The sequence below is a fragment of the Lissotriton vulgaris genome, unplaced genomic scaffold, assembly GCF_964263255.1.
Source record: "Lissotriton vulgaris unplaced genomic scaffold, aLisVul1.2 SCAFFOLD_3912, whole genome shotgun sequence".
In the NCBI taxonomy this organism is placed as follows: Eukaryota; Metazoa; Chordata; class Amphibia; order Caudata; family Salamandridae; genus Lissotriton; species Lissotriton vulgaris.
Genome location: NW_028252817.1, coordinates 29,635 through 54,484, shown reverse-complemented (window position 1 = coordinate 54,484; position 24,850 = coordinate 29,635). Strand labels below are relative to the sequence as shown.

The window sequence follows — 24,850 nt, the reverse complement described above, 5'->3', positions numbered from 1 at the left end:
GGTCCCCGAGGAGGATGTAGTCAGCGGAGAGGAGGGCATGCGGGCTGATGAAGTCGGCGATGTCTTCGCTGAATTGTGTGCGTGGTCCCGGGGGTCTGTAGATGAGGGTGCCTCTGAAGGTGGTCTTGGGGTTGATGTGGATCTGGAAGTGCAGGTTTTCAGCGGGTGCGAGGGTGTCGTCGGTGTTGGTCGTGATGCGGATGGTGTTCCTGTGGATGATGGCGATGCCTCCTCCTGTCTGGTTGACGCGGTCCCTCCGGATGATCTTGTAGCCGTCCGGGATGGCGATGTCGGGCGCTGAGGAGGCGTTCATCCAGGTTTCCGTGAGGAAGGCGACGTCTGGAGATGTGGTGTCGATCAGGTTCCAGAGTTGGACGGCGTGTCTGTGGACGGAGCGGGTGTTGAGCAGGATGCACTTGAGGTGGTTGCTGCTGGTGCTTGGCTTGGTCAGAGCTGGTGTGGTGCAGGTCTGGATGCAGGTGAACTTGCAGGAGTGGCAGCAGAAGGGACCGTGGGTGCGTTTCGGGGTGGCTCGATAGCAGCCCGGGCTTCGACCGGCGTTGAGTGTGTAGAGTTCGGCGGCGTCGTAGGTCCGGTGGGTGGGCTGATGTCTGCGGGGGCCAGGGGTCCTGGCACTGGGCGCGATCCAGCCGCGGACGGGCGCAGACGGGCTTACCTTTGGCGCACCTTCGGCGCACAGTCGGCGCTCCCGCTGCACGCGTCCGCTGCGCGGTCGCTCTGGGGGCTTCATAAGTGAGGAGCCGGGAGGGCGGGTCAGCTGGGTGGCGGGAGCTGGGCGGCCAATGGGCAGCAGGGGGCGGAGGTCTGTGGCGGGAAGGAGGTCCGAGGGCAGCCCAGCGCCGGCTGGGTCGTCCGGCGGATGGGAGGAGACACAGGGAAGAGGGAGGGCCGCAGAGGGGGAAAGGGGTACACAGAGGGCAAACAGGAAGAAAATGAAGGGAAACAAACGGGTGTAGTGGCAGAGGGGAAAAAGGAGAATAAATGATGAAGGCACTAACGAGGCAGCAGGAGGGGGGAAAGACTCAGAAGGCAGCAGGCGAGGCAAGGCAGCAGCGAGGCAGAAGAGCAGGGCTCAGGCAGGCAGCGGGCTCAGGCAGGCAGCGAGCAGGAGCAGCGGAGTGGGGGCGACCTCGCCTGGTGAAGGCTCAGCGGTCGTTCCGTGCCATTCCTTTGTTATTGGAAGAGGGGATGATCAGGAAAATATAAGCAGTATTCATACGTTTTATCTGGCAGTACAAAAAATCAGAAGATTGATTGCCCGCATGTCTTTACCACTTGAGAGGGGTGGCCTGGCGATGCCTAATCTAAGGCTCTACCACTGGACATGCCTTTTGGTACAAATGAATATACTGTTTCAATATGATCCTGAAGTAGCAGAACCCCAGCCCGGTAATCATATACTTCCCTCCATTTTTGAGCTCTTAGTAGGAAGGAAAGCTGTGGGGTTACTAATGTGTGAAGTTGACTGCAGGTATTACAAGAGAGCTAGATATAGGAACCTGATGGGGGCACGGGGGACCTGTAAGTCTGTAATGAAATTTTTGAGCATCCCAAAAATCAATGTCAACATTGACCTCTGGAACTCTGCAGCAAAAATGTTGTATCCCTGCAAGTCAGTGGCTATTATATGGGCAAATCGCTCAAACACTTCACTCAATTAGGCCTAGGATCTCTCTTCCGTCGAACAATCCAATAGTTGACTATCTGAGAAAGGGGGGTAGTAAAATTAGAATAGGGTATAATTACCTACAACAAGAGCTGAAGGATGATATGGAAAAAATGGAAACTACTCTGGCTCAGAAAATTGGTGATCCAGATGTGGATCTAGACTTAGCCCTAGTTTTGAATAAAAGGATCTTTCGGTCCTCAAATCTGAGGGCTCAGCACTATAAGACCCTTTTTAATTTGTATTTTACTCCCTCTAAACTGTTTGCTTGGGGTGTAAGAGACAACGATAGGTGCCCTAGGTGTAATACGAGCCAAGCAGATCAACTCCATATGTTTTAGAACTGCCCGAATCTGATCCCGATTATCAGGGAGATACAGATATTTTTGGAGGGGCTGCTAGAACAAAACATCGTTCTATCCCCTACTGTGGTTTTAGTAGGCACGGATGGCAAGTTGAAGGCAGAAGGTAGGGCTGAGGCACTTGTTTTTATATCTGTAGCTGTACTGCGTATATTAATCTCCGCTGGATGGAAAGGCACCACAGTACACACATTCCAGCAGTGGCTAACTAGACTTTTAGGAATGCATAATATTGAGGAGTGCCTGTATGATTTTAAAGGAAAGAAAACACGCAAAATAGGTAGAAACATATGTATTGCGATTTATATGTATTGCGATTTATATAGCGCACGTATCACCCGAAGGCATCAAGGCGCTTGCTTAGTGAACTCGTCCTGGTATTCCCCTGTGAGATACCCCGGCAGGGTATCCGCAAGGTGAAAGCCAGGCATCCCGCCGCGAGGGGCCATTGTGGAGATTAAGCAAGCTATTGCCCAGAGTCGCAGAGTGTGAACCCGTGTATCGAGTAGGCACCAGAGCGAGAATTGTCGAGTCCATGGACATTTTAGGACTCAAGACCCCGCCGAGCCGGGGATTGAACCCTGGTCCCGGGCTGACCTCTGCTTCCAGGTCTGCCTCCTCTAACCAGTGAGCCACACTTCTCCACTATGGACCCCATATGGGCCCCTGTTAGGAAACGGAGGGAATGTAGACACTGAAAATATAAGTGGAAGTGCGTATGATGATGGGATGCCCTCATGTCTGTTTTTTTTAACCTATTTATTGATTGATCAATTTGCCTTTTTGTACTTCCTATTTATTGTTGTTAATGTATTTATTCTGATTGTGTAATGATATGATATATATGCTGATTTTTGTTTTATACCTCAATTTATCGAAACATCACAATAAAAAAATAAAAATAAATAAAAAAATGACAATATTTTTGTAAACAATATTTGTGTCATCAATGTTATTAAAAAATACTTATTTTTAGTAATAATATTTTGGTTAACAATATTTGAGTATTTTTTCAATAAAGTATAGGCAAGTGATGTTTCCTATAAAAAGATTCAAATTCTGAAATTTTAGAAAATCGAAGATTGTTGTAATCAATAATTATGTCAGTGATTCAAGGACCACAAGATGTAGGAATCTTATATCATCCATACTGGTAGGTAGTATATTTTATGTGTGCCTAATCTGGAGAAGCACAAACTCAGGATTTAATACATAATACAGTGGTCTGAGTTGGCTCTACTAACAAAAAGATCTCTGTGATGAAAGCAGTAATCCACTCAGCTACCTACATAAAATACAATTGTGTGATCTGTATTGTACACCTTGTTTGTAGCAGGCATGTTACCCCTCTGCTCTACTTTATCATGAGTGAAAACTGCTTTAGACAAAACTGACATCTCTCTCCAACGAGCACCTTAATCACAAATATTTATCTTGACAGTTTGTTGTTTGAAATTTGGTGAAAACACAGGGAACTCTGGTAGGGGCTTTAAATCCAGTAAGATATTTCAAAACACAAAATGCCTTTGAGCTCGGCAACAGTATACAAAACGTGATGGAAGGAATGCTTGAATTAATCTCAGCCACTGGTAATTACTCGGGCCACATTCCAATCCATTGTTATTTTGCACACCATGCAGTTTTTATTTAGACCCAGCTATATGAAAGTCCCTTGATTTTTGTATCCAGCCACAAGATTGGATGACTCAATTAGATTAGCTCTATTCTCATAAATGTCATAACAAGTTGAGAGAAGAGAGTTCTCGATCTAGTGTTCTTTCGAAAGCTGCCGATTTGTCTTTTACCCTTACAACAACGTTGCTATCTATAAACTCTTCCATTCCTGGTTGTGCTACAGGGCCAGATCAATTGCCCAATGATTTATTAAAGGCAAACAAAGAAATCTGGGAGCCATACATTATCTTGCTTGCAAAAACAATCTGTATGGAGATTCCATCGTCCTGGAAACTAGCTGAAAATATTACAATATATAAAAAAAAATGGGACAGGGCTAACCCTGACAACTTTCATCCAAAAAGTCTGATCGATTCCCTGCCAAAAATGTTTTGCAAACAGGTACGGGCTCGTGTACAGGAGTGGATCAGAGATACAAATATACTTATATGTTGGCAGGCAGGCTTTAGACATAATGTGAGCAAACTGGTTCAGATTTCTTGTTTTGTTTGTATGTATTGGTGAGAGATGATCAAAGGAGAGGACAAACTTTATGTTGCCTTTGTCGATCTTCGAGTAGCTTTTCATTTAGTCCCTCGAGCAAGACTATGGAATTTTCTTGAAGAGATGAGTGTGCCGGCCCCTTTGCTGGATATTATTGTAAGGCTTTATGCTGACACGTTTGCCCAGGTGAGGTGGGGAGGGATGGGACCTTGACAGACCAGATCTGTATCGATCATGGAGTCCGCCAGGGGTGTGTGTTGGCCCACACTCTTTTTATGTTATATATAAATGGGGTAATTGGCTTCCTAGATCAAGATGGGTGTGATGCCTCTAAGATAGGTAGGCAGGGGGTCCCTGCACTTCTTTATGCGGATGACACCTTGTTAATTTCTAAGCTTAATAGCTCCAAGACCAAACATATGATTTTTAGTAGACAGTTGTAGAATTCTTGCTGGAGGAGGATGCTGGTAGGTGACACCATTTTAGATCTGGTACAGAGCTTTGAGTACCTTGGGATTAAAATGACCAAGAACCAAATCTGGACACCACAGGTGGAAAAAGCCCACGTGTCCTAATTTGACATACAACACATATAGGTAAAATCCACAGGAAAACAATATCTTGAAGGGTAAGTCCAGCATTGGAAATTTACAATGTGAGGGCCTTAGGGGTGGTTCTCTATGGAGCTTAGCTGTGGGGTTACTCTCACATTTAGGGCTTTTCCATAGTGGAGCAACGGTTATTAAGAACCTTAATGAATTTGCCCGCTAGAACACCACTGTCCTCTTTTTATTTAGACCTGGGCCAAAAGAAAATTGCTGATAAGATTGAATGTAGAATGCTGACCTTTTGGAAAAAGTTATGGACAATTCCTGTTCTCGAGTCCTACAGTGAGGGTGTTAAAGACCTCTTGGCGTCTGAGTACGCATGAAAATACCCTGGCTCTGCACTTTGAAGAATCTGCTTCATAGACTGAATAGAGATGAGTATTGGACAAACCCTAAAAGCATGTGCATGATTGGTAAGGCCAGTATAAAAGGACTCTTTTGGGAAAATGTGGCGGTTAGCAATGTTAGGATGTGTACGGGTTACCTATTTGTGTCTTTATTTGACCGGAAACCTATAGCCGCCTATTAGGGTACCATTAATAACACTGCTCCTCCACAGGCTAATAAACTGTATTTACAATTTAGGTATGGTACCTCACCCATAACATCGTTTACCAGTCAATGGCAACAGACGAAGGGACAAAAAGATGATATGTGTCCATGCTGTAATGAGTGTCCTGAAACACCCATTCATGTTTTGTTTGTCTGTCTCTTATACAAACAAATGTAGGCAAAATGGGTTGTTCCTTTGTGCAAAATGTTGGGAAATAAAGGTCTCATGCAGATGATTATGATGATGATGAAAGTCAGTCTTGACCCTGCTCCAATGGAAACAGTCTATCCAAACTGCAGAGCCATGCCCACATTGAAAAGGAACATAAGCAATCCAGGAACATTTTGTCCTTGTTATGGGCTCATCATTTGGGAAAAGCTTAGTTTTAGTGATACAATGTGCTCAGGACACACGTCTGAGCATACCTGTCCCACTTAGGGCAACATATAAAATTATACAAAAGTGATGGATGGAATGCTTGAATGAATTTCAGTCACTGGTAACTACACAGGGCCACATCCCAGTCCATCCTTATTTGACACACCATGCCATCTCAGTTTAGACCCAGCTTTATGCAAATCAATGTTGGCCTTGCTCCAATGGGAACAGTCCAGCCTAAATTGCCAAACCGGGTCCTCACTAAACCGGAATACAAGCAACCCAAGACCATTTTTTACATTTCTTATGGGCTCATCAGATGGGTATGATTGGTTCCAGTGAACCAGTGTGCCCAGGACCCATGTTGGGCATAATCATCCCACTTAAGGAAACATACAAATGTATGCAAAAAGTGATGGGTGAAATGCTTGAATTAATAGTGGAGAGGTGTGATGCAGCAGCCAGGGCAGCTGACTTCTGCGCACAGCAGTCACGGTTCGATCCCCGGCTTTGGTGGCAGTTCAGCTCAGCACCATGTGACTCTGGGCAATACCCTAGTTGCTTGTATTCTGGTTCAGAAAGGACTTGGCTTGACAGTTTTGACTGGACTTAATTTCCACAATGGCCCCCAGCGCCTTGAGACCTGTAAGGGGTGAGTAGTTTGCGCTTTACAAATACAAATTTACAATCTCAGCCACTGGTAATTACTTGGAGCTGCCTCCCAATCCATGCTTACTTTGCACCCCATGTCACTTCAGTTTAGACCCAACTATACTCAAATCATTCTTGAACATGCTCCAGTAGAAACAGTCCATCCAAAACTTTCAAGCCAAGTCCTTCCTGAACCAGAATACAAGCAACTCAGGAATGGTTGGACCAGTGGAGCAGGGTCAAGTCTGATTTACATATTGCTGGGTCCAAAGTGAGGTGGCATAGGGTGACTTGGTGTTATGTGGGGCAGAGTTCTCAGTGTGTATTATTTATTTATTTTATTTATTTTTGAAACTAGTAAAGCGCGAACAAATGCCCTTGGGCGATTTGGCGCTAAAGATTCCACGCAAGATCAGGACTAAATATTTTACTGATTAAAAAGCCACGTTTTTATCTTTTTGCGAAACTGCAGCAAAGATTGACATGAGCGAATCTGCGGTGGTAAGGTATTCCAAAGGTTGGCTGCTGTCACCACGAAACGTCTATCTCCCCAAGATACAGTCTTGGTGCGTGGTACCACTAGTTGATGAGCTGTTGCCGATCTGAGATGTCTGGTGGGGCAATAGGCAACAAGCGGTTTTATAAGAAACTGAGGACCCTGTTTATGAATAGCCTTATAAGAAAGGCAGAGGGTGTTAAATTTGATGCAATTTGTGATCGCCAGCCAGTGGTAGTTTCGAATCACCTGCAAGATAGGTTTAAATTTGGGGGTCCTAGAAAGCAGTCTTGCCGCCGCATTTTGGACTGTCTGCATTTTATTAATGACCCCACATTGTGCATTAGCGAACAGTCCATTGCAGTAGTCCACTGATGACATTACCAGTGTGCTAACCAGTGATTTTCCTGCACTTTCTGGTAGGTATGGAAGAATTTTTTTAATAAGTCTAAGCTTATAAAAGGCTGTTGAAGCAATTTGGTTAGCATGGGAGATTAATTTCAGGTTATCATCAGTCATTATTCCCCAATTCCTAACTCTCGAGACCGGGGTGGGCAAAGGTCCCAATGATGATGGCCACCAAGAACTTGACCAAACCGGGGATAATTTACTGAAGATAACAACCTCCATCTTCTCAGAGTTAAGCTTGAGGCAATTACTGGCCATCCAATCCTTGATGGCCAACATGCCTTCTTGGAAACACTCAGCCACCTTCTCACCGTCGTTGTTTATGGCCAACACCAACTGTGTGTCGTCTGCATAAGAAGTAACGCCCATCCCGTGAGTTTTATTTATTTATTTATTTGTGTACTTATTGAGCGCAGCCTGTCACCCAAAGGGCATCCTGGCGCTTTGAACTTCGGCGGAACATCACTCACTGCTCAGACAATTTTCGGGAACAGATGCGTTTTCAGCGCTTTCCTAAATGGTAGGTAATCCTTGTGGCTTCTCAGAGAGAGAGGCAGGGAGTTCCAAAGTCTGGCCGCCGCAACACTGAATGAGCGGCCACCCATCCTGACTCTCTGGAACCTCGGGACCACCAACAAGTTGGCCGAAGATGAGCGAAGGGGCCGAGAGGCAGAGTACCACGCAAACATGTCACGAAGTGGTACTGGGCCCTGTTGGTGTACTGCCTTAAGCACCAAACAAGCAGCCTTATACACCACTCGCAGATGCACCGGGAGCCAATGCAGGTCTCTTAAAGCAAGAGTGGAAGAGCTAGACCTGGCACGCGAAAGAGCCAACTTGGCAGCCATGTTCTGCACCCGTTGTAGCTTCCCCACCAGATTTTTTGGGACCTCCAGAAGCAGCGCATTGCAGTAATCTAGGCGGCTTAGAATAGTGCTGCGAACTACCTCTGGCCTGGCCTGGGCGGGGAGAAGGGGCAGAACTTTGCGCAACATGCGTAACAGCATCATGCACGTAGAAATGGTTTTGTTTACGTGCAAGTCAAGCTGTAGGTTAGGGCCAAAAATAACCCCCAAGTTGCGAGCTGATTCCGCCGCCGCTACTGGTTCCGGAAAGGCAGTGGGCCAGAAGTTCTCTGGAAGATCCCGCGGAATCCGATCACTGGAGCAGTGGAGCACCTCCGTTTTAGAGCTGTTAAATTGGAGGGAGTTGGCCCGAAGCCAATCTGCTGTGGCTGCCATACAGCGATGAAAAGTCTCCAGCGAGACCGCGTTGTTTCCTTCCAGAGAAAAGACCAGCTGGGTGTCATCGGCATAGTTAAAAGCCGAGACACCAAAAGATTTTATAAGCTGGACCAGGGGGCGCAGATACAGATTGAAAAGTATAGGGCTGATGGCCGAGCCCTGTGGGACCCCCTGTCCCACTTTCCGTGACTCAGAGCGGAATGGAGGAAGCAAAACCAGCTGTTGCCGGCTACCCAGATAAGAAGCCAGCCAATCTCTTGCACTCCCTGTGACGCCGCACTCCTCCAGTCTTCTGATGAGGGTTTGATGGCAAACCGTATCGAACGCGGCCGACATGTCGAGCAGCACTAAAAAGGCTGCCCGACCACTGTCGACACGCGTCCGAAGGTTGTCCAGTACGGTAACCAGTGCTGACTCCGTCCCGTGCCCGGGGAGGAAGCCAAACTGTGCCTCGTCAAACCAACCGATGTTCTCTAGAAAGCCTGAGAGCGAGCGGGTCACCCATTTTTCCATGATATTAATAGGAAATGGGAGCAGGGAGATTGGCCTGTAGTTGGAAAGACAGGCAGGGTCTAACGTTGGCTTCTTAAGCAGTGGAGAAACTACTGCTAGCTTCCAGCAGTCAGGAACCCAGGCCGACTCCAAAGACTGGAGGCAGATGGCGTGCAACGGCGGGAAGAGTTCTGCGTGGAAGACCTTCCAAAATTTGGGAGGTAGTGAGTCGAGCGGAGAGCCCGAGGCAACCGTGTGTGCCAAGCTGCAAAATTCCTCATAAGAGGGACAGGGAAACTGTCTTAGTTGGGGTCGACTGGATAGAATATCCGGAGCTCCCAAGCAAAGACCTAGGTCACTCGAATGGGGTCGACTGGGTGTTCCGTCCGGAGCTCCCAGAATGGGACCAGGTGTGCCCATCTGGGGTCGACTGGATGGACCATCCGGAGCTCCCACTCCAAGCGTACCCTGTGAAGGAGCTGCATCAGTCGGCTGGGGTCGACTGGGTGACCCGTTCGGAGCTCCCGCGCCAGGACAGAGCCCGACTGACCGGGGTCGACTGAGCGGGCTAACCGGAGCTCCCAGACCGGGGCCACGGGCAGAGGGTTTTTTAAGCCCTCTAGGATCTTAGCAGTCTTCTCCTCAAAAGCACCCGCCAGTGCATCGCACAGGGCCTGCGACGCCACGACCATGTTGGCCACACAGGCTGGATGAGACAAGCCCCTGACAATTTTGAACAGGGCTTGAGATTTATTAGGTGCCTTATTCAAGGTGGACTCCAAAAAGGCCGCCTTTGCCAACTTGATCTGCGCCTTATAGCCCTGCAGTGCGAGCCTAAACGAGGCCTTTGCCGATGGCAAATACTGCTTCCTCCACGCCCGCTCAGCGCGTTTGCAGCTCAGTTTAAGCAGTCGTAACTCTTCTGTATACCAGGGGAAGGCACGGTTCACTCTCCCTCGAGACCTACGAAGAGGCACCAGCTTATCCAACGAGTCAGTGATAGACTGACATAAGGAAAGATAACTTTCCTCCACCGAATTGCCCAGACAAAAGTTGGCTGGTAGTAATGCAGGTGGTGAGGATGACTTAGAGAGATGAGACCAAGGTCTACCCAGTTTTGAACCTCCTACCCCAGCGGCTTCCGCGGGGTAGACCCCTATACCAAAGGAGAAGGTCACCAATGCGTGGTCCGTCCAGCATTGGCTTGAAATATCGTTCACCACTACTGATTGAGCGTCAGCGAAAATCAGGTCCAAGACATGCCCTCCTCTGTGAGTCGCAGAACCTACCAGTTGCTGCAGCAGTTTTCATAACTCTAGCTAAGTCCGACACATAGATGTTAAAAAGTGTCGGACTTAGGGATGAACCTTGGGGGACTCCACACGGCAGGGTGAGGTCGACTGACTGAAAAGGTCCTACGGTGACTGCCTGTGTTCTTTCCGACAGGAAGGAGGCAAGCACGTTTTTAGCTCTAAGTTCAATGCCCATGGCCGAGTCACGGTCGATCAAGATGGAATGATCGACCGTGTCGAAGGCCGCTGATAGATCTAGCAATATGAGTACAGCGGTGCCTCCCTGATCTCTAATGAGTCTAATGCAGAGGTCTTCAAACTTTTTAATGCTGAGACCCCCTTGTAAAACCTTTTTAGGCATAAGGACCCCCTTCCGACAAAAGTTTCTAGAAATTGGTACTCCTCATCATCAACTTTTGACAACCATAAATGCGCCTGTTAAACCTCATCACATCCCTCCATCATTCATCCACCCACACTTTCACACATCCATCCATCCACCCTTTCATCCTTCCATCCATACATTCATCCTTCATCCATCCTTTCATCCTTCCATCCATACATCCATCCTTTACCCATCCACCCTTCCTTCCATCCACCCATCATTCATCCACCCACCTTTTCACACATCCATCCATCATTCATCCATGCAACCTTTTATCCATTCATACATCCATCCACCCTTTCATCTTCCCATCCATACATCCATCCTTCATCCATCCACTCTTTCATCCATCCAATCACCCATCATTCATCCACCCATATTTATACACATCCATCCATCCATCATTCATCCATCCACCCTTTCATCCATCCATCCTTCATCCGTCCACCCTTTCATTCTTCCATCCATACATCTATCCTTCACCAATCTATCCTTCATCCATCCACCCTTTCATCCTTCCATCAATACATCCTTCCATCAATACATCCATCATTCATCCATCCACTCATCATTCATCCACCCACCTTTTCACACATCCATCCATCCTTCAGCCTTTCATCCATCAACATCCATCCATCCTTCAGCCTTACATCCATCCATCCACTTATCATTCATCTACCCACCTTTTCTGTGCCTCTCTCATTGGGGGGGATCAGTATCTCACTGCGTCGTTGTCCTTCTTCTTTCCCGCTCATGGGAGGGCATCTCTGTGCCTCTCTTCTGGGGGCGGGGGACGTGTCACGGGACCCACAGCTCCAGGTGGCAACATCCATTGAACTCAAAGGGCTAAACTACAGCCACTCCCCCAGCCCCTCCCCCAGCTCCCCCCAGCTCGTGTATGTGAGCCCGGCTGAAACTGCTTCAGGGACACACACACAGTCACACCCAAGTACTTGACAGGTCTTTAAAAGACCTTTTACTTGTTTATGAGGCATTGATGTTTTTCACACCTCGGTGTGAATTAGGCCACCGCCGTGAGCACCCTCGATAGTTCAAGTTCAAGTTCAAGTTCTAAAATTTGTATAGCGCACTACTCACCCAAAGGGTCTCAAGGCGCTTGAGGGAGGGAGGTGCTTTACTTATCGAATATCCAAGTTTTTAGTTGCTTTCTGAAGGAGAGGTGGTTCTGTGTAAGGCGGAGGTGGGTGGGGAGAGAATTCCAGGTTTTGGCCGCTAAGTTGGAGAAGGATCTTCCCCCCATGGTGGATCTGTGGATGCGCGGAATTGCGGCGAGTGCTTGGACGATCGTAGTTGGCGGGAGGGGGTGTAGAAGGATAGTCGCGTGTTGAGGCATTCGGGTCCTAGGTCGTAGAGGGCTTTGTGTGCATGGGTGAGGAGACGGAACGTTATTCTCTTGTTGACAGGGAGCCAATGGAGGTCTTTCAGGTGGCCGGAAATGTGAGCTTGCCGAGGGATGTCCAATATGAGTCTGGCTGAGGCGTCTTGGATGCGTTGGAGTTTTTTCTGTAGTTTGGCTGTGGTTCCGGCGTAAAGGGTGTTTCCGTAATCCAGTCGGCTTGTGACCAGTGCGTGGGTGACCGTCTTTCTTGTTTCGGTGGGGATCCAACGGAAGATTTTTTTGAGCATGCGTAGCATGTTGAAGCATGATGATGAGACGGAGTTGACTTGTCTGGTCATCCAGAGGGAGGAGTCCAGGATGAAGCCCAGGTTACGTGCGTGGTCCGTAGGTATGGGCGGGTTCCCAGGGCCGGTGGCCAACACGAGTCGTCCCAGGCAGAGGGGATGACCCTAAGATGAGGACTTCCGTTTTGTCCGAGTTTAGTTTTAATCGGCTGTTCTTCATCCACTCGGCTACTTCTTTCATTCCTTCGTGTAAGTTGGTTTTGGCGGTGTTTGGGTCTTTGGTGAGGGAGAGGATCAGCTGGGTGTCGTCTGCGTAGGAGATGATGTTGAGGTTGTGTTGGCGTGCGATGGATGCGAGGGGACTCATGTATACGTTGAAGAGGGTGGGACTGAGTGATGATCCTTGTGGTACGCCACAGATGACTTCGGTGGCCTCTGATTTGAAAGGGGGGAGGCGGACTCTCTGGGTTCTTCCGGTGAGGAACGAGATGATCCAGTCCAATGCTTTTCCTTGTATTCCGACGTTGCTGAGGCGTTGTATGAGGGTGCTATGACAGACTGTGTCGAAGGCTGCGGAGAGGTCAAGTAAGATGAGAGCAACTGTTTCTCCGTTGTCCAGTAGTGTTCGGATGTCGTCTGTTGCTGCGATGAGGGCGGTTTCGGTGCTGTGTTTGGCTCGGAAGCCGGACTGTGAAGGGTCGAGGGATTTGTTGGATTCGAGGAAGGCGGCGAGCTGACTGTTGACGGCTTTCTCAATGACTTTGGCAGGGAATGGGAGGAGCGAGATGGGGCTGTAGTTCTTAAGTTCGGTGGGGTCTGCTGTGGGTTTCTTCAGAAGGGTGCTGAGTTCAGCATGTTTCCAGTTTTCCGGGAAGGTAGCGGAGTTGAAGGAGCAGTTGATGACATCGCAGAGATGGGGTGCGATGATGGAGTCTGCTTTGTTGAAAATGTGGTGGGGACATGGGTCGGTTGGCGATCCTGAGTGGATGGAGTTCATCAGGCAGATGGTATCTTCGGTGGTGATTGGGTTCCAGGCGCAAAGGTTGTTAGAGTACGGTTTTGGTTCAGAGGTGGGTGGAGTGGACTGGTCTTCGGACTGGTTTTCAAAGCTGTAATGTATTTCGGCGATTTTGTTGTGGAAGAATGAGGATAGAGAGTCGCAGAGGTCTTGGGAGGGGGTGATGTCGTTGGTGCCGGCGGTGGGGTTAGTAAATTCTTTGACGATGTTGAATAGTTCCTTGCTGTTTTGGGCATTGTTGTCAAGTCGATCCTTGAATGCTGATTTCTTGGTGGATCAGATCAGTTGGTGGTGTTTGCGGATGGCGTTCTTGAAGGTGGATAGGTTTTCATTGGTTGGGCTTTTTCTCCAGGTTTTCTCGAGAGTACGACAGAACTTCTTGGATTTCTTAAGGTCATCGTTGAACCAGGGTGCTTTTTTGCTACCTTGCTTGATTAGATGGTTTTTCAAGGGTGCTAGTTCGTCGGCGCTGTGGGTGATCCATTGTGTGAGGTTGGTGGCTGCTTGGTTTGGGTCCGATGATTTGGCAGGGGGGTTTGGGTGAAGCGATGTGAAGAGTTGGTCGGTGGTGATTTTGTTCCAATTTCTTCCAGGAATAGGTTGTGGGGGGTTGTGGGTCGTGGACTTTTTGTAGTTGAAGTGAACGCAGCTGTGGTCCGTCCAATGGAGAGCTGTGGTGTGATCGAAGGAGATGTGCTTGCTGGAGGTGAAGATAGGGTCAAGCGTGTGTCCGGCAAAGTGGGTGGGGTGTCAACGAGTTGTTTGAGTCCGAGATTGGCCAGGTTGTCCAGAAGGGTGGTGGTGTTTCTGTCGTTTTTCTTTTCCAGGTGGAAGTTGAGGTCTCCCAGTAGAATGTAGTTCTCGGAGGGGAGGGCATGTGGGCTGATGAAGTCAGTGATGTCTTCGCAGAATTGTGTGCGGGGTCCTAGTGGTCTGTAGGTGAGAGTACCTCTGAGTGTGGTTTTGGGATCGGTGTGAATCTGGAAGTGAAGGTGTTCGGCGGTAGCGAGGTTATCGTCGGAACTGGTCGTGATGCGGATGGTGTTCTTATGGACAATGACGATGCCTCCTCCTGTTTGGTTGGTGCGATCTTTTCGGATGATCTTGTAGGCGTCCAGGATGGCTATGGCGATGTCGGGCGCTGATGAGGTGTTCATCCATGTTTCTGTAAGGAAGGCGACGTCCGGCAATGTAGTGTCGAGTAGGTTCCAGAGTTCAATGGAGTGTCTGCGGACTAAGCGGGTGTTGAGCAGGATGCACTTTAGGTGGTTAGTGTCGGAGCTCTGTTTGGAGTTTGTGGATTTGGTGTGGGTCCTGGTGCAGTCGAACTCCAGGAGTGGCAGGTGAAAGGTCCATGGGTGTGTCCTGGGGCGGCTTGGTAGCAGTTTGGGAGTCGGTCGGGGTTAAGGGCTGAGAGGGTTGCGGCGTCGTATGTTTTGCGGGTGGAGTGGGTTTTGCGGGGGGTAGGGGGTCCGGCGCTGTTCGCGGTCCAGGCGCGGACGGGCGTAGACGGGTTTACCTTTGGCGCACCTTCGGGGTGCATGGGGCGCGACCGCTGCGCGTGAACGCTGGGCACGAAGGCATCTGTCATATGTGGATAGTGGAGGGGGGAGGGGTGAGGGAGGAGCAGCTGGGAGGCGGGAGCAGGGTGGAGAGCCGGGCAGGGAGGCACAACAACAACAACAAAATGGCAGCAAGCCAAAAGCGAAACAGGATTGGGGCACAATCAGAATAAACGCGATGTAAATGGCAGTGCCACTGGCACAATCAGGCACAAATGAATTCTACAGGCAGCACAGCACAATTGAAAAGATCGTTAAAGCGCACTTTGGCAATTAAAGCGTTAAAGCGCACTTTGGCAATCGAGCGCTACGATATAGTTATAATAAGCAATTAATAAACAATCAGGCAATCTAGCGCTACGATATAATTTTAATAAGCAATCAGGCAATAGCAGTTGTGGGAGCAAGGCGAGGTAGCAGACAGCAGTCTGGCGATATAGCGCTACAATACCAAGTGGCAGGCAGAGCAGGGAGCAGCGTGAGGAGCGACCGCTTCTGATGAGATCAGGACGGTCACAGCGCTACAACGGGAGAGCGGAGCCTAGACTATCAGTGGGAGGGAGGAGCAGCTGGGAGGCGGGAGCGGGGTGGAGAGCCGGGCAGGGAGGCGCACAACAACAACAAAATGGCAGCAAGCCAAAAGCGAAACAGGATTCAGGCACAATCAGAATAAACGTGATGCAAATTGCAGTGGCACCGGCACAATCAGGCACAAATGAATTCTACAGGCAGCACAGCACAATTGAAAAGATCGTTAAAGCGCACTTTGGCAATTAAAGCGTTAAAGCGCACTTTGGCAATCTAGTGCTACAATATAGTTATAATAAGCAATTAATAAACAATCAGGCAATCTAGCGCTACGATATAATTGTAATAAGCAATCAGGTTATAGCAGTTGTGGGAGCAAGGCGGGGTAGCAGACAGCAGTCTGGTGGTCCCTGGGGGTCGCGCCCCACAGATTGAAGACCGCTGGTCTAATGTCTTTGGTGGCTTTAATGAGAGCAGTTTCGGTACTGTGGAGCTTAGGGAACCTGAACTGCTTATCATCCAAAAGATGATGTTTCTCAATAAAGTCAGAGAGTTGTATATTCATAACTCTCTCTGCCACCTTGGCCAAGAAAGGCAGGCTGGCTATAGGTCTATAATTCTTCAGTTCCTCTATATCCAGCTGGGGTTCTTTAAGCAGAGGTTTGAGGAGGGTGTTTTTAAGCATATCTGGATAAATCCCTGTAGTAAACATGGAATTGCAGATATGGGTTATCGCTGGCGCTATTGAGTTAATGATAGTAGAGAAGACTTTAGGAGGGCAGGGGTCCAGAGCTGATCCTGATTTTATCATTTTCATGATATCTGCTATTTGTTGTTCATTGACTTCATTAAATTGCGATAAACAGTGATCAAGGGATTTAATATAGGATAACTGTGTGTTGGAATTGACTTTAGTGGAGAATTCTAAATAGATGTTATTTACATTTTCATAAAAGTAATTGGCCAGAGCATCACACAAGGCTTGTGAGGGAAGGGGGCAGCGAGTGGTGTTCTGCCCGATAGTTGTTTCACTACTTGGTATAATTGTTTGTTAGAATTCTTAGCGGATTCAATTTGCTCAATATAAAATTTTCTTTTTTTCTCCATAATCAGCTTTTTATACTTGGCTAGTTCCTCCTTGTAGCGCATTTTTAGATCTATGGTGTAGGTTTTGGGCCAGTGCCTTTCGTGGTTCCTGCATTTCTGTTTCTGTTCTCTGAGAGAGTCCGAGAACCAGGGTGCAGAAGGGGAGGACCGATTTTTAGAGATAGTTTTCTTAGGCACCAGTAAGTTCATAGTGTTACTTATCCAGCTCATGTATTGATCGGTGGCTGTATTTGGATCAATAGAGAAGGTTGGGTAAGTGCTATTTAATAGTGCTGTCAGGTGTTTGTTATTAATGTCTTTCCAGGCCTTAAATGTTCCTTGGCTAATATCAGCCACTTTCTTTATTAGAACGCATTTAATTTATATCTTAAAAATAATAGCATGATGGTCTGACCAAAGGAGCGGAAGAATATCTTGAATGTGAATTTCCTTTAGATTCGAGAATATACCATCCAGCATGTGGCAAGCCTCATGTGTGGGTGAGGTGTTCAGCTGGGAAAGCCCCAGTGTCTCCATATCGGTCAATAAGGTTAGTGTTTCCTTGTGTTCAATATTTTCTAAATGGAAATTAAAGTAACCTAAGATCGTAAAGGAGTCCTCAATCGCTAGAGATTCTAGCATTGTGTTGAGAGTAGACAGAAATTCTGTGCGCGCTCCTGGGGGTCTGTAAAGGAGAACTCCCCTGAAGTTTTGTGAGGGGTTAGCATAATAGAGAAATGAACAGCTTCACATGTGAGGGAGGGGACTTTAAATATTCTTATCGGAAAAAGACTGTGGGAAATTATTGCCATACCACCGCCTCTCTTTCCCGGTCTATCCTGCCGATGGACCCTATAGCCTTCAGGTACAGCAACCACCAAATCAGGGTCAGACGCATTATCAATTCAGGTTTCCGTGATGAACAATATATCGATGTTCCTGTCAACAATTAAGTCAGCTACATCCAGCCCAAGGAACAAGCATTAATTAATGATAGCGTAATATTAATGCTTTTGCTATTGTTAGCGTCGACGGAATTAGTGACATAATTGACAAGAGGCAGCTTAGATTTACAATGGAGGCTGCTTGTTACCTGATTTGACAATATATTATCTGGATCCACCCGTGTGCAGTTAATACCTGTGGTTGGGCGAAGTTGAGTTAACTTGTTCCTAGTATAGGGAATCAGGGCTCCTGTCATCCTCGGGCCAGGGGGTATGGCCCTGGGCCCGGTCCTGGCGCGGACGGGCGCAGACGGGCTTGCCTTTGGCGCGCCTTCAGCACGCCGTCGGCGACTAGTGATCATCTTATAGGAGAGGAGGAGGGTGGGAGGCAGCCAACAGCTGGTCCGCAACCCTTGCAGTCCACCTAAGATGGCAGATACCCCTCTGCGCTTCCGCGTCAGCGCCTAATCGGCTGCGCAGGGAGCAGGATTGGAGATGCAGCGAGGGACAGGTATAAACAATAATGAATGTGAGGTTAAAATGCAAAGACACAAAAATTAAATTCCAAGCTGGATCTCATCACATGCATAACTCTAAGTAAACCAGTGAATTATGTGGATCACTAAACTGAATGTGTATAATTTTTGCTGAGAGCTTTAAGTGAGTCAGTCGACGCATTATAGAGCTCTGAGCAAGTTTGTTTATTAGCAATCACAGGTTTCTTAGTGACTCTTGGTATTATCCGATAAATAGACCTCAGCACAACTGGGTATTGCAGAAGAGTTATGAGTGACCTCTGGTATTTTCATAATGATACAATTGTAGTGTTTAGTGGAAGGCGAACACTAAACCCCCATAAGCTCACACTGAACAACCTTACAAAGTGACCACTTTATCTTAACTTCAATATTATGAGTTCAAATGGAAAACTGTCCTTAACATCTTTTTAGGGTATTCCAATGTTCAGAAGCACTCTAAAGCCAAGACTTCCAAGTAGGCCAGAAAAGGTATTTGGATCTCTGTGTAAAGTCTGGTTTGAAGAGGTTGCACTAAAAGAATATTGTGGCAAAAATATCGAGCGACACAATACCAAAAGTTAAGTGCATATTGGAAATGTAAATGTACTAATCCGAACACCACCTTTAAGTACCTTGAAGATATACATCACCAAGGTACATATATGTAGAGTTAGGTATACAACATCTATGCTTGCTTACCTAATGATATTTCAGTTTTGATTATTTGTCCTGGATATTCTGTTCCATTTATATTCTGATTACGATATTCCGGGTACAAACCATTCGCTCAGGGATCATTCTTCAACTCCCAACTTCTAATCATGGCCTAAGTGTTTGGCAATATCTATTTTGAAAATGCTGTTATAAACCTCTCAACAGATGACTCTGGTGATTACCTCCGGCACCATTCCCTACCATGTGGCAAAGCTGGATGCGCAAGTACTATGTGGGCATGGTTTGGGCCCATACTTCAAAGTTACAGTATGCCATGACTAAAGTAACACACCACTCTCTGATATCTAAGGCACTTCTTAAGTATACTGACTGACAATGTGTATTGTGGGTTATCATAAAGAAGCTGAGGTCAGCTCTAATATAGGAAACTAGGGAGGATGCCAGGAATCAACTTGCTAATTTATCTTCCTTTACACCCTGACTCATCTACTTTTTTGGTCTCCATATATTTCAAATGCAGGTATCAATCCAAATTGTGTGTTTCCATTCATCTACAAAGGAAAATCCTACCAAAGCTGCACCTTACAAGATTATTCTACCTTGTGGTGTGCCACCACTAGCAACTACGACATTGACAAGCGCTGGGTCGAATGCTATGGCAAAAGTAAGTGTAAAGCATTTTCACATTCTATTGAGTTTTCTTCATGGATCTTAGAATCACCACCTGAATCAAAATTCACCTTGCCTCTTGAAATGTGTCTTGGAGTGTGCAAAAGTAAATACTGGATTGAAGAAACTCTACTGCATGTTCATGATAGGATACAGGGAACAAGGAGGGCACAGGCATCATTATTCTGCACTCCTCTCCCTTAACCAAGGTTTGAGAAGCCTTAGGCGTAAGCACCTGTTCAGTTTCACGTTTTTTACCCAGGTTAAGGCCCTGAAATGCCCTGAAATGTAGATACAGTCCCTCCAGACTTGTTATTTCAAAGCAACAAGTGCCCCATTATCCATGATAAGAAAATCCTAAGGTGTCATATTTCGCCCTGCAGGAGTTCAGGTGCCCAGTGCATCTATCAAGGGGGTTGTACTAGGGTCTGGCTCAAAATAGACATATTATGAACAAACACGAAACAAGGTAAAAAACAAATGTTGTTGCATAAAATCCAACAGCCCTTAATAAAACAAATAGGAGCACACAGATAACAAGAAAAGTGAGAAGTTCACATTTGGTCCCCCAAGATCAGGTGCCCATTTTACAGCTGATGTATGTTTTTTTATTAAATCTGGTTGGTGTATATATGCATTTGGTGACAGCAATGGTTGTGCCCACTAACCCACTGAATATTGTATACAACAAACTCAAATCAAACAACAACAAAATATTACTGTAAAGTAGCTAAACGCTTAACAGGTTATTTGTAAATAAGCAATTATCGAGATGGACCTTGATTGACACACTGGAAATTCCCTTTTGTGATCCTGACTTATTATACTCTCTCTATTTTCTTCTATCCTATTTAAGTTCAAGTACTTAATTTGAATTTATAAAGTTGGAAATCTTACCCCAAGTTGGTGTGCAGGCTTGGAGCTTTTTCAAGGCGTGCAAAAAATAGGTGGATTTTTAGCCATGTGATCAGGCAAAAGTCTGTGAAGGAGCGGTAAGGATCACAGGCCAGTAAAAGGAAACAACATTTTTGGGTCTTGTTTGCACATTGCAGTCAGATCAATTACCAAACTGCATGTCCTCCCTGGTGTGGTGTGCAGGTTCAGATAAGAAGGATTCTCTACCTCACATGCACTGTCTTGCCGGACCTGCATAAGTGGTAAAAGTCAAAATGTGCTACAAGGGATTTGATTCAGGCAACAATGGAACTTAGTTCTGAGTTGTACTGACGTAACGCACTCAAAGGAATCCACAGGATATCATACTAGAAATACAGTCGAAATTTCGACTGTATTTCTAGTATGATATCCTGTGGATTCCTTTGAGTGCGTTACGTCAGTACAACTCAGAACTAAGTTCCATTGTTGCCTGAATCAAATCCCTTGTAGCACATTTTGACTTTAACCACTTATAGCAAACCCATGGCGGAGCTCAGATTTAGACGTGAACACTAATTGCCACTCCTGATCGATCATGCTAGACTCAAACATGAAGGGGCACTTTTCTCTAGAAACTATGTAGTGCAGCAAGCCCCCTTGCTGTGCTGTGTGATGAAGAAAGAGTAGGAATGTGCCTTATTTAACATTATACTGCGCATTCCTGTCTTTTCCTTGTGCTGGTGCACAATGTGCTGCCTAGCGCCAACAGAGGCAACATTGCACCATGGTGCAAGGTTGCCTGTGTTGTAAGCAGGATTGTTTTTGTGCAGGAGGCATTTTCCTCTTTCTACGTTTCGTGTAGAAAGACAAACAAAATGGGAGAAATAAAGATATCTCTCCTTGTTATGCCTCACCTAGGAAGGTGTGGCATTTTGATGAATTCCTAGGTCAACCAGTAAATGTAAATCTAGGAATGCATCAAAATCCATGGGTAAATGCGTGGGAACACCCACGCCCAGCCTATGGAACGGCTCCCTGTGGCAGAGTAACGTAACGCAGAGATGTGCTCTGCATTGAGTTACTCTAGATTTATCAAGCAACTCAGGGCCCCCCAAGGTGGCCTTGTTTGACTTGATAAATCGAACTCAGTAGTTACGTCGCTCTTGCACCCGTTATGTCGCGCAAGGGCATCGAATTCTTGCATGAATATGCCCTGCAGTTTTCTTGCCTTAATCTAAATTTCATTACCGTTCTTTAACAGTTTTTGCCTGATCATGTGGCTTAAGAATCAGCCTGTTTTTCTCTTGTTAGTTTCTTCTTTCGTTAGTTTCTTCTTTTCCTAGATGACCATAACTTTGCAGCAGTCTGAGATAATAAGTATGGAATAAAACATGTAAAAGTTTAATTTTTAAAGCAAAATAATAAAAAATACAGCCACTAAAACCATATTCCCCCCCCCCCCCAAAAAAAGAAAGTAGCAACGCGTTTGGTGTCTTAAAATCACTCACGTCTAAGTTTTTTTAAAATTTGAGAGGGAAAAATACATTATTTTCTTCATTACAGTGTGTGGTTGCATAGGTGAGAAATCCATGGTCATTTGTTTAGACGGAACTATGGTTTTCAAAACAACATTTTTATGGAGTTCTTTTTGCAGTGCTTGGTTTCTATCACAGAACCATTACACTTTTTCCACTGAACCTGGCTGTTTTCATAGAAAAGGTATTTCATTTTGATATTTCTCCAGCATGAAGTTTTGCCAGTCTCATTTTGTCAGCCTGACTGCCTTCATTTTGGAAATTTGTCAATATAATGGGATTCTATATAAATGAGATCTACTCCTGATAGCAGGAAAAGGTGTAATGGTTCCAGGGGAGAAGCCAAGGACTCTAAAAAGAACTATAATTTGAATTGTAAGAAGTAAAGTTATTTTGAAAGCATTGGTTTGTAGAATGACAGCGTGGCAAAAGTGGATGGGGATGGTGCAGATGAAATGGGGAGGAGGCAAGCAGGAGGCTGAGCACACAAAGGCAGTAAGGAAAGAATGTATGATGTTACAACGCATACATTTACAACGCATGCACTTACAACATAGTTTTTACATCGCAACATCCACTACAACACATTCCATTACATCGCATGACACTACATAGTATATTAAAAAACGAACTTTACAGCCCATTCCATTACATTGCATGCTACCTTTACAACGCATACCTTTACAACGCTTACCATTACATTGCATTTAAGGTAAGTATTGGATAGTAAAAATTACTTTTCTAACTCCATTGGGTGCATCTGTAGGGTAGGTGTTGGATAGTGTAGGGGTTAAAATGTCTATTTTAACTCCAGAGGTGTCAACAGTAGGGTAAATGTTGGATAGTGTAGGGTTACTATGCCATGTAATGGTATGCGTTGTAATGCCTGTGTTGAAGTGACATGCGATGTAGTGTCATGTGTTGAAATGCTATGCGTTGTAATGCCTGCGTGTAGTGACATGCGTTGTGAGGGATGTTGCGATGTAATGACTGTGTTGCAAGTGTAGTGCGATGTAATGACTGTGTTGTAAAGGTTGTTTCCAGTAAGGAAAGTGATAGGATTTGGAAAGGAAAACGAAGAAAAAAAATGACAGAGGACTAAGGGGCTTAGGAGGTTTGCCCCCCAGATTAGACAAACCAAAAACCACAAACTGAGGTAAATAATGTACCTACAACAAAGGCTTTCACTGAGTTGATTTGTTTGACTCTTTCTAAGGATTCCTGTGCCAGATGTATGAAGCACTGGTCGAAAATGCTGGTTGCAACTTGCAATGAATATTTTTACGCCCAGTGGGGTATTTTGCAAACTCACCAATGAAATACTGGGTTGGTATTCAAAATACTGAATCATAGTGGGTCACAATTTGACATACTCCATAAATATTAATGAGGTAGGTCGCAAATTCCGACCCACTATGATTCACAGTCATCACATGGATGGTTGCATTGGGGTCAGCAGACCACCATGTCTGTGATTGCTTTTAAATAAAGCAATCATTATTTTTTAATTACAAATGTTACATTTTAACTAACATTATTTTTTTTCAGCATTCAAAAGAAGAGGGGTCCCTTCAGGACTCCTTCCCATTTGTGAATGGATTACCTCTATTTTTGTGCAATCTGTAGAGTATTCATGGTAGGTGACAGGATTTCAATGGCAAAATATGAATATATCCCATTTTAAATCAGTATTTGAAAGGATGCATTAAACATCCTGTTATAATCGAATTAAATAGACTGAAGACTCTATGAACCCTTAATATTGAATGTGACTCCCTTCCCCGCCAACTCAAGGCCAACTGCCAGGAGTCAATCGCCAGGCTCTCCCGGTAACTACCAAAAGATCTGAACAGTGGCAAGAATAACATTGCATGCCACAACACAGCATGACATATTTGAGCACAAGATTACAACACATCCCCATCCAAAAATGATTCAGTAAACCCAAATTGCTATTTGGTAATGTGTTCAGGAATCACAATTTGGGTTTGGTAAATACGGTTGCAAATGTGCCCATTTTCACACTTTTTACCAACGCAAAAGCCATCATACATTTAGCCTCAATTTATTTATTCCTTGTCCAGTTGCGCTGGACAATGGCGATGGGATATACATGGCTACTAGGTAGAAAGTAGTCTGCTTGCCCCCACTAGTTGAAAATGCCACTGCAAGGCTAGCCACTTGTCTGAATAAAAGAGAACACATAATGCCTGTTCAAATACATTATAAGTGAGCATTGCAAAATACTTCTCACTTTCTTGTGTGCACATTCAAGTGGTAAATTCCAAAACAGGAACAGCAAAGTATGGGGACAGAGCATTATCCCATAAAGCATGCGTGATTTTAATCCACTTTTTTGAGCTGTCAGTCCACGTTCTTTGCGCTCGTCGGTACTTAGAAAGACCTAACAACCACAATGCGCTTTAATGAGACATTGAACCACGATGCGCTTTAAATTAATATTTAAAGAAAAAGCAAAGGCAACTGAACCATTGCTGCTGTCACATTAATAGACACATCCTGTGAAGTTCAGATGTGTTTCTTCCACAATTTTGCAGAATAAATGTAATTGTTATAATAATATATATTCAATATTGGTTTAAAGAGATTGTTCACTTCTGCTGTGTTTATCCAAACTTGTAATTGGACTTAACTAGATTGAAGTTAGGACACAATGACAGAATGTTTTTCTCCTACAGGTTGCAATTAACTAAAGATCTCTGAAACTACGTAAGACCACTGGGTATAACTGTGAGTTGTACCATCTGTTGCAATATTCCACAGGTTAGGGTGCGCCTTAGTGTGTGCACACCGCCGTGGGATTTTTTAAGGGTCCTGATGAATGCTTTGCTAATAGCACGTTTAAGCAGAAACATGTTGACCACCTCTTAACACAAATTCTGGATGCCACCAGCCACTTTATAGGACTGGCTTACATCCATTCCACGTTTTTATTAGTATTTGGGCAGCCTTTAATAAATCATTGGACGGGCCAGTCCCAAACACTTTTTAATCATCACTTTCACATCTCACTACCTATGCACATACACATCTAACATCC

General features: G+C 45.7%; 1 protein-coding gene across 1 annotated transcript in view; it reads left to right on the top strand.

The window, feature by feature from the left end:
- LOC147662007 (uncharacterized) overlaps positions 1-23,720 on the top strand; it is a 136,450-nt gene extending 112,730 nt beyond the window's left edge. The window contains exons 4-5 of the mRNA XM_086951189.1: positions 19,230-20,535; positions 20,765-23,720. Coding sequence (XP_086807315.1) covers positions 19,230-19,582 — 353 coding nt within the window. The 3' untranslated portion in view covers positions 19,583-20,535; positions 20,765-23,720. The remainder of the gene's footprint in view (positions 1-19,229; positions 20,536-20,764) is intronic.
- The last annotated feature ends 1,130 nt before the right edge of the window (positions 23,721-24,850 follow it).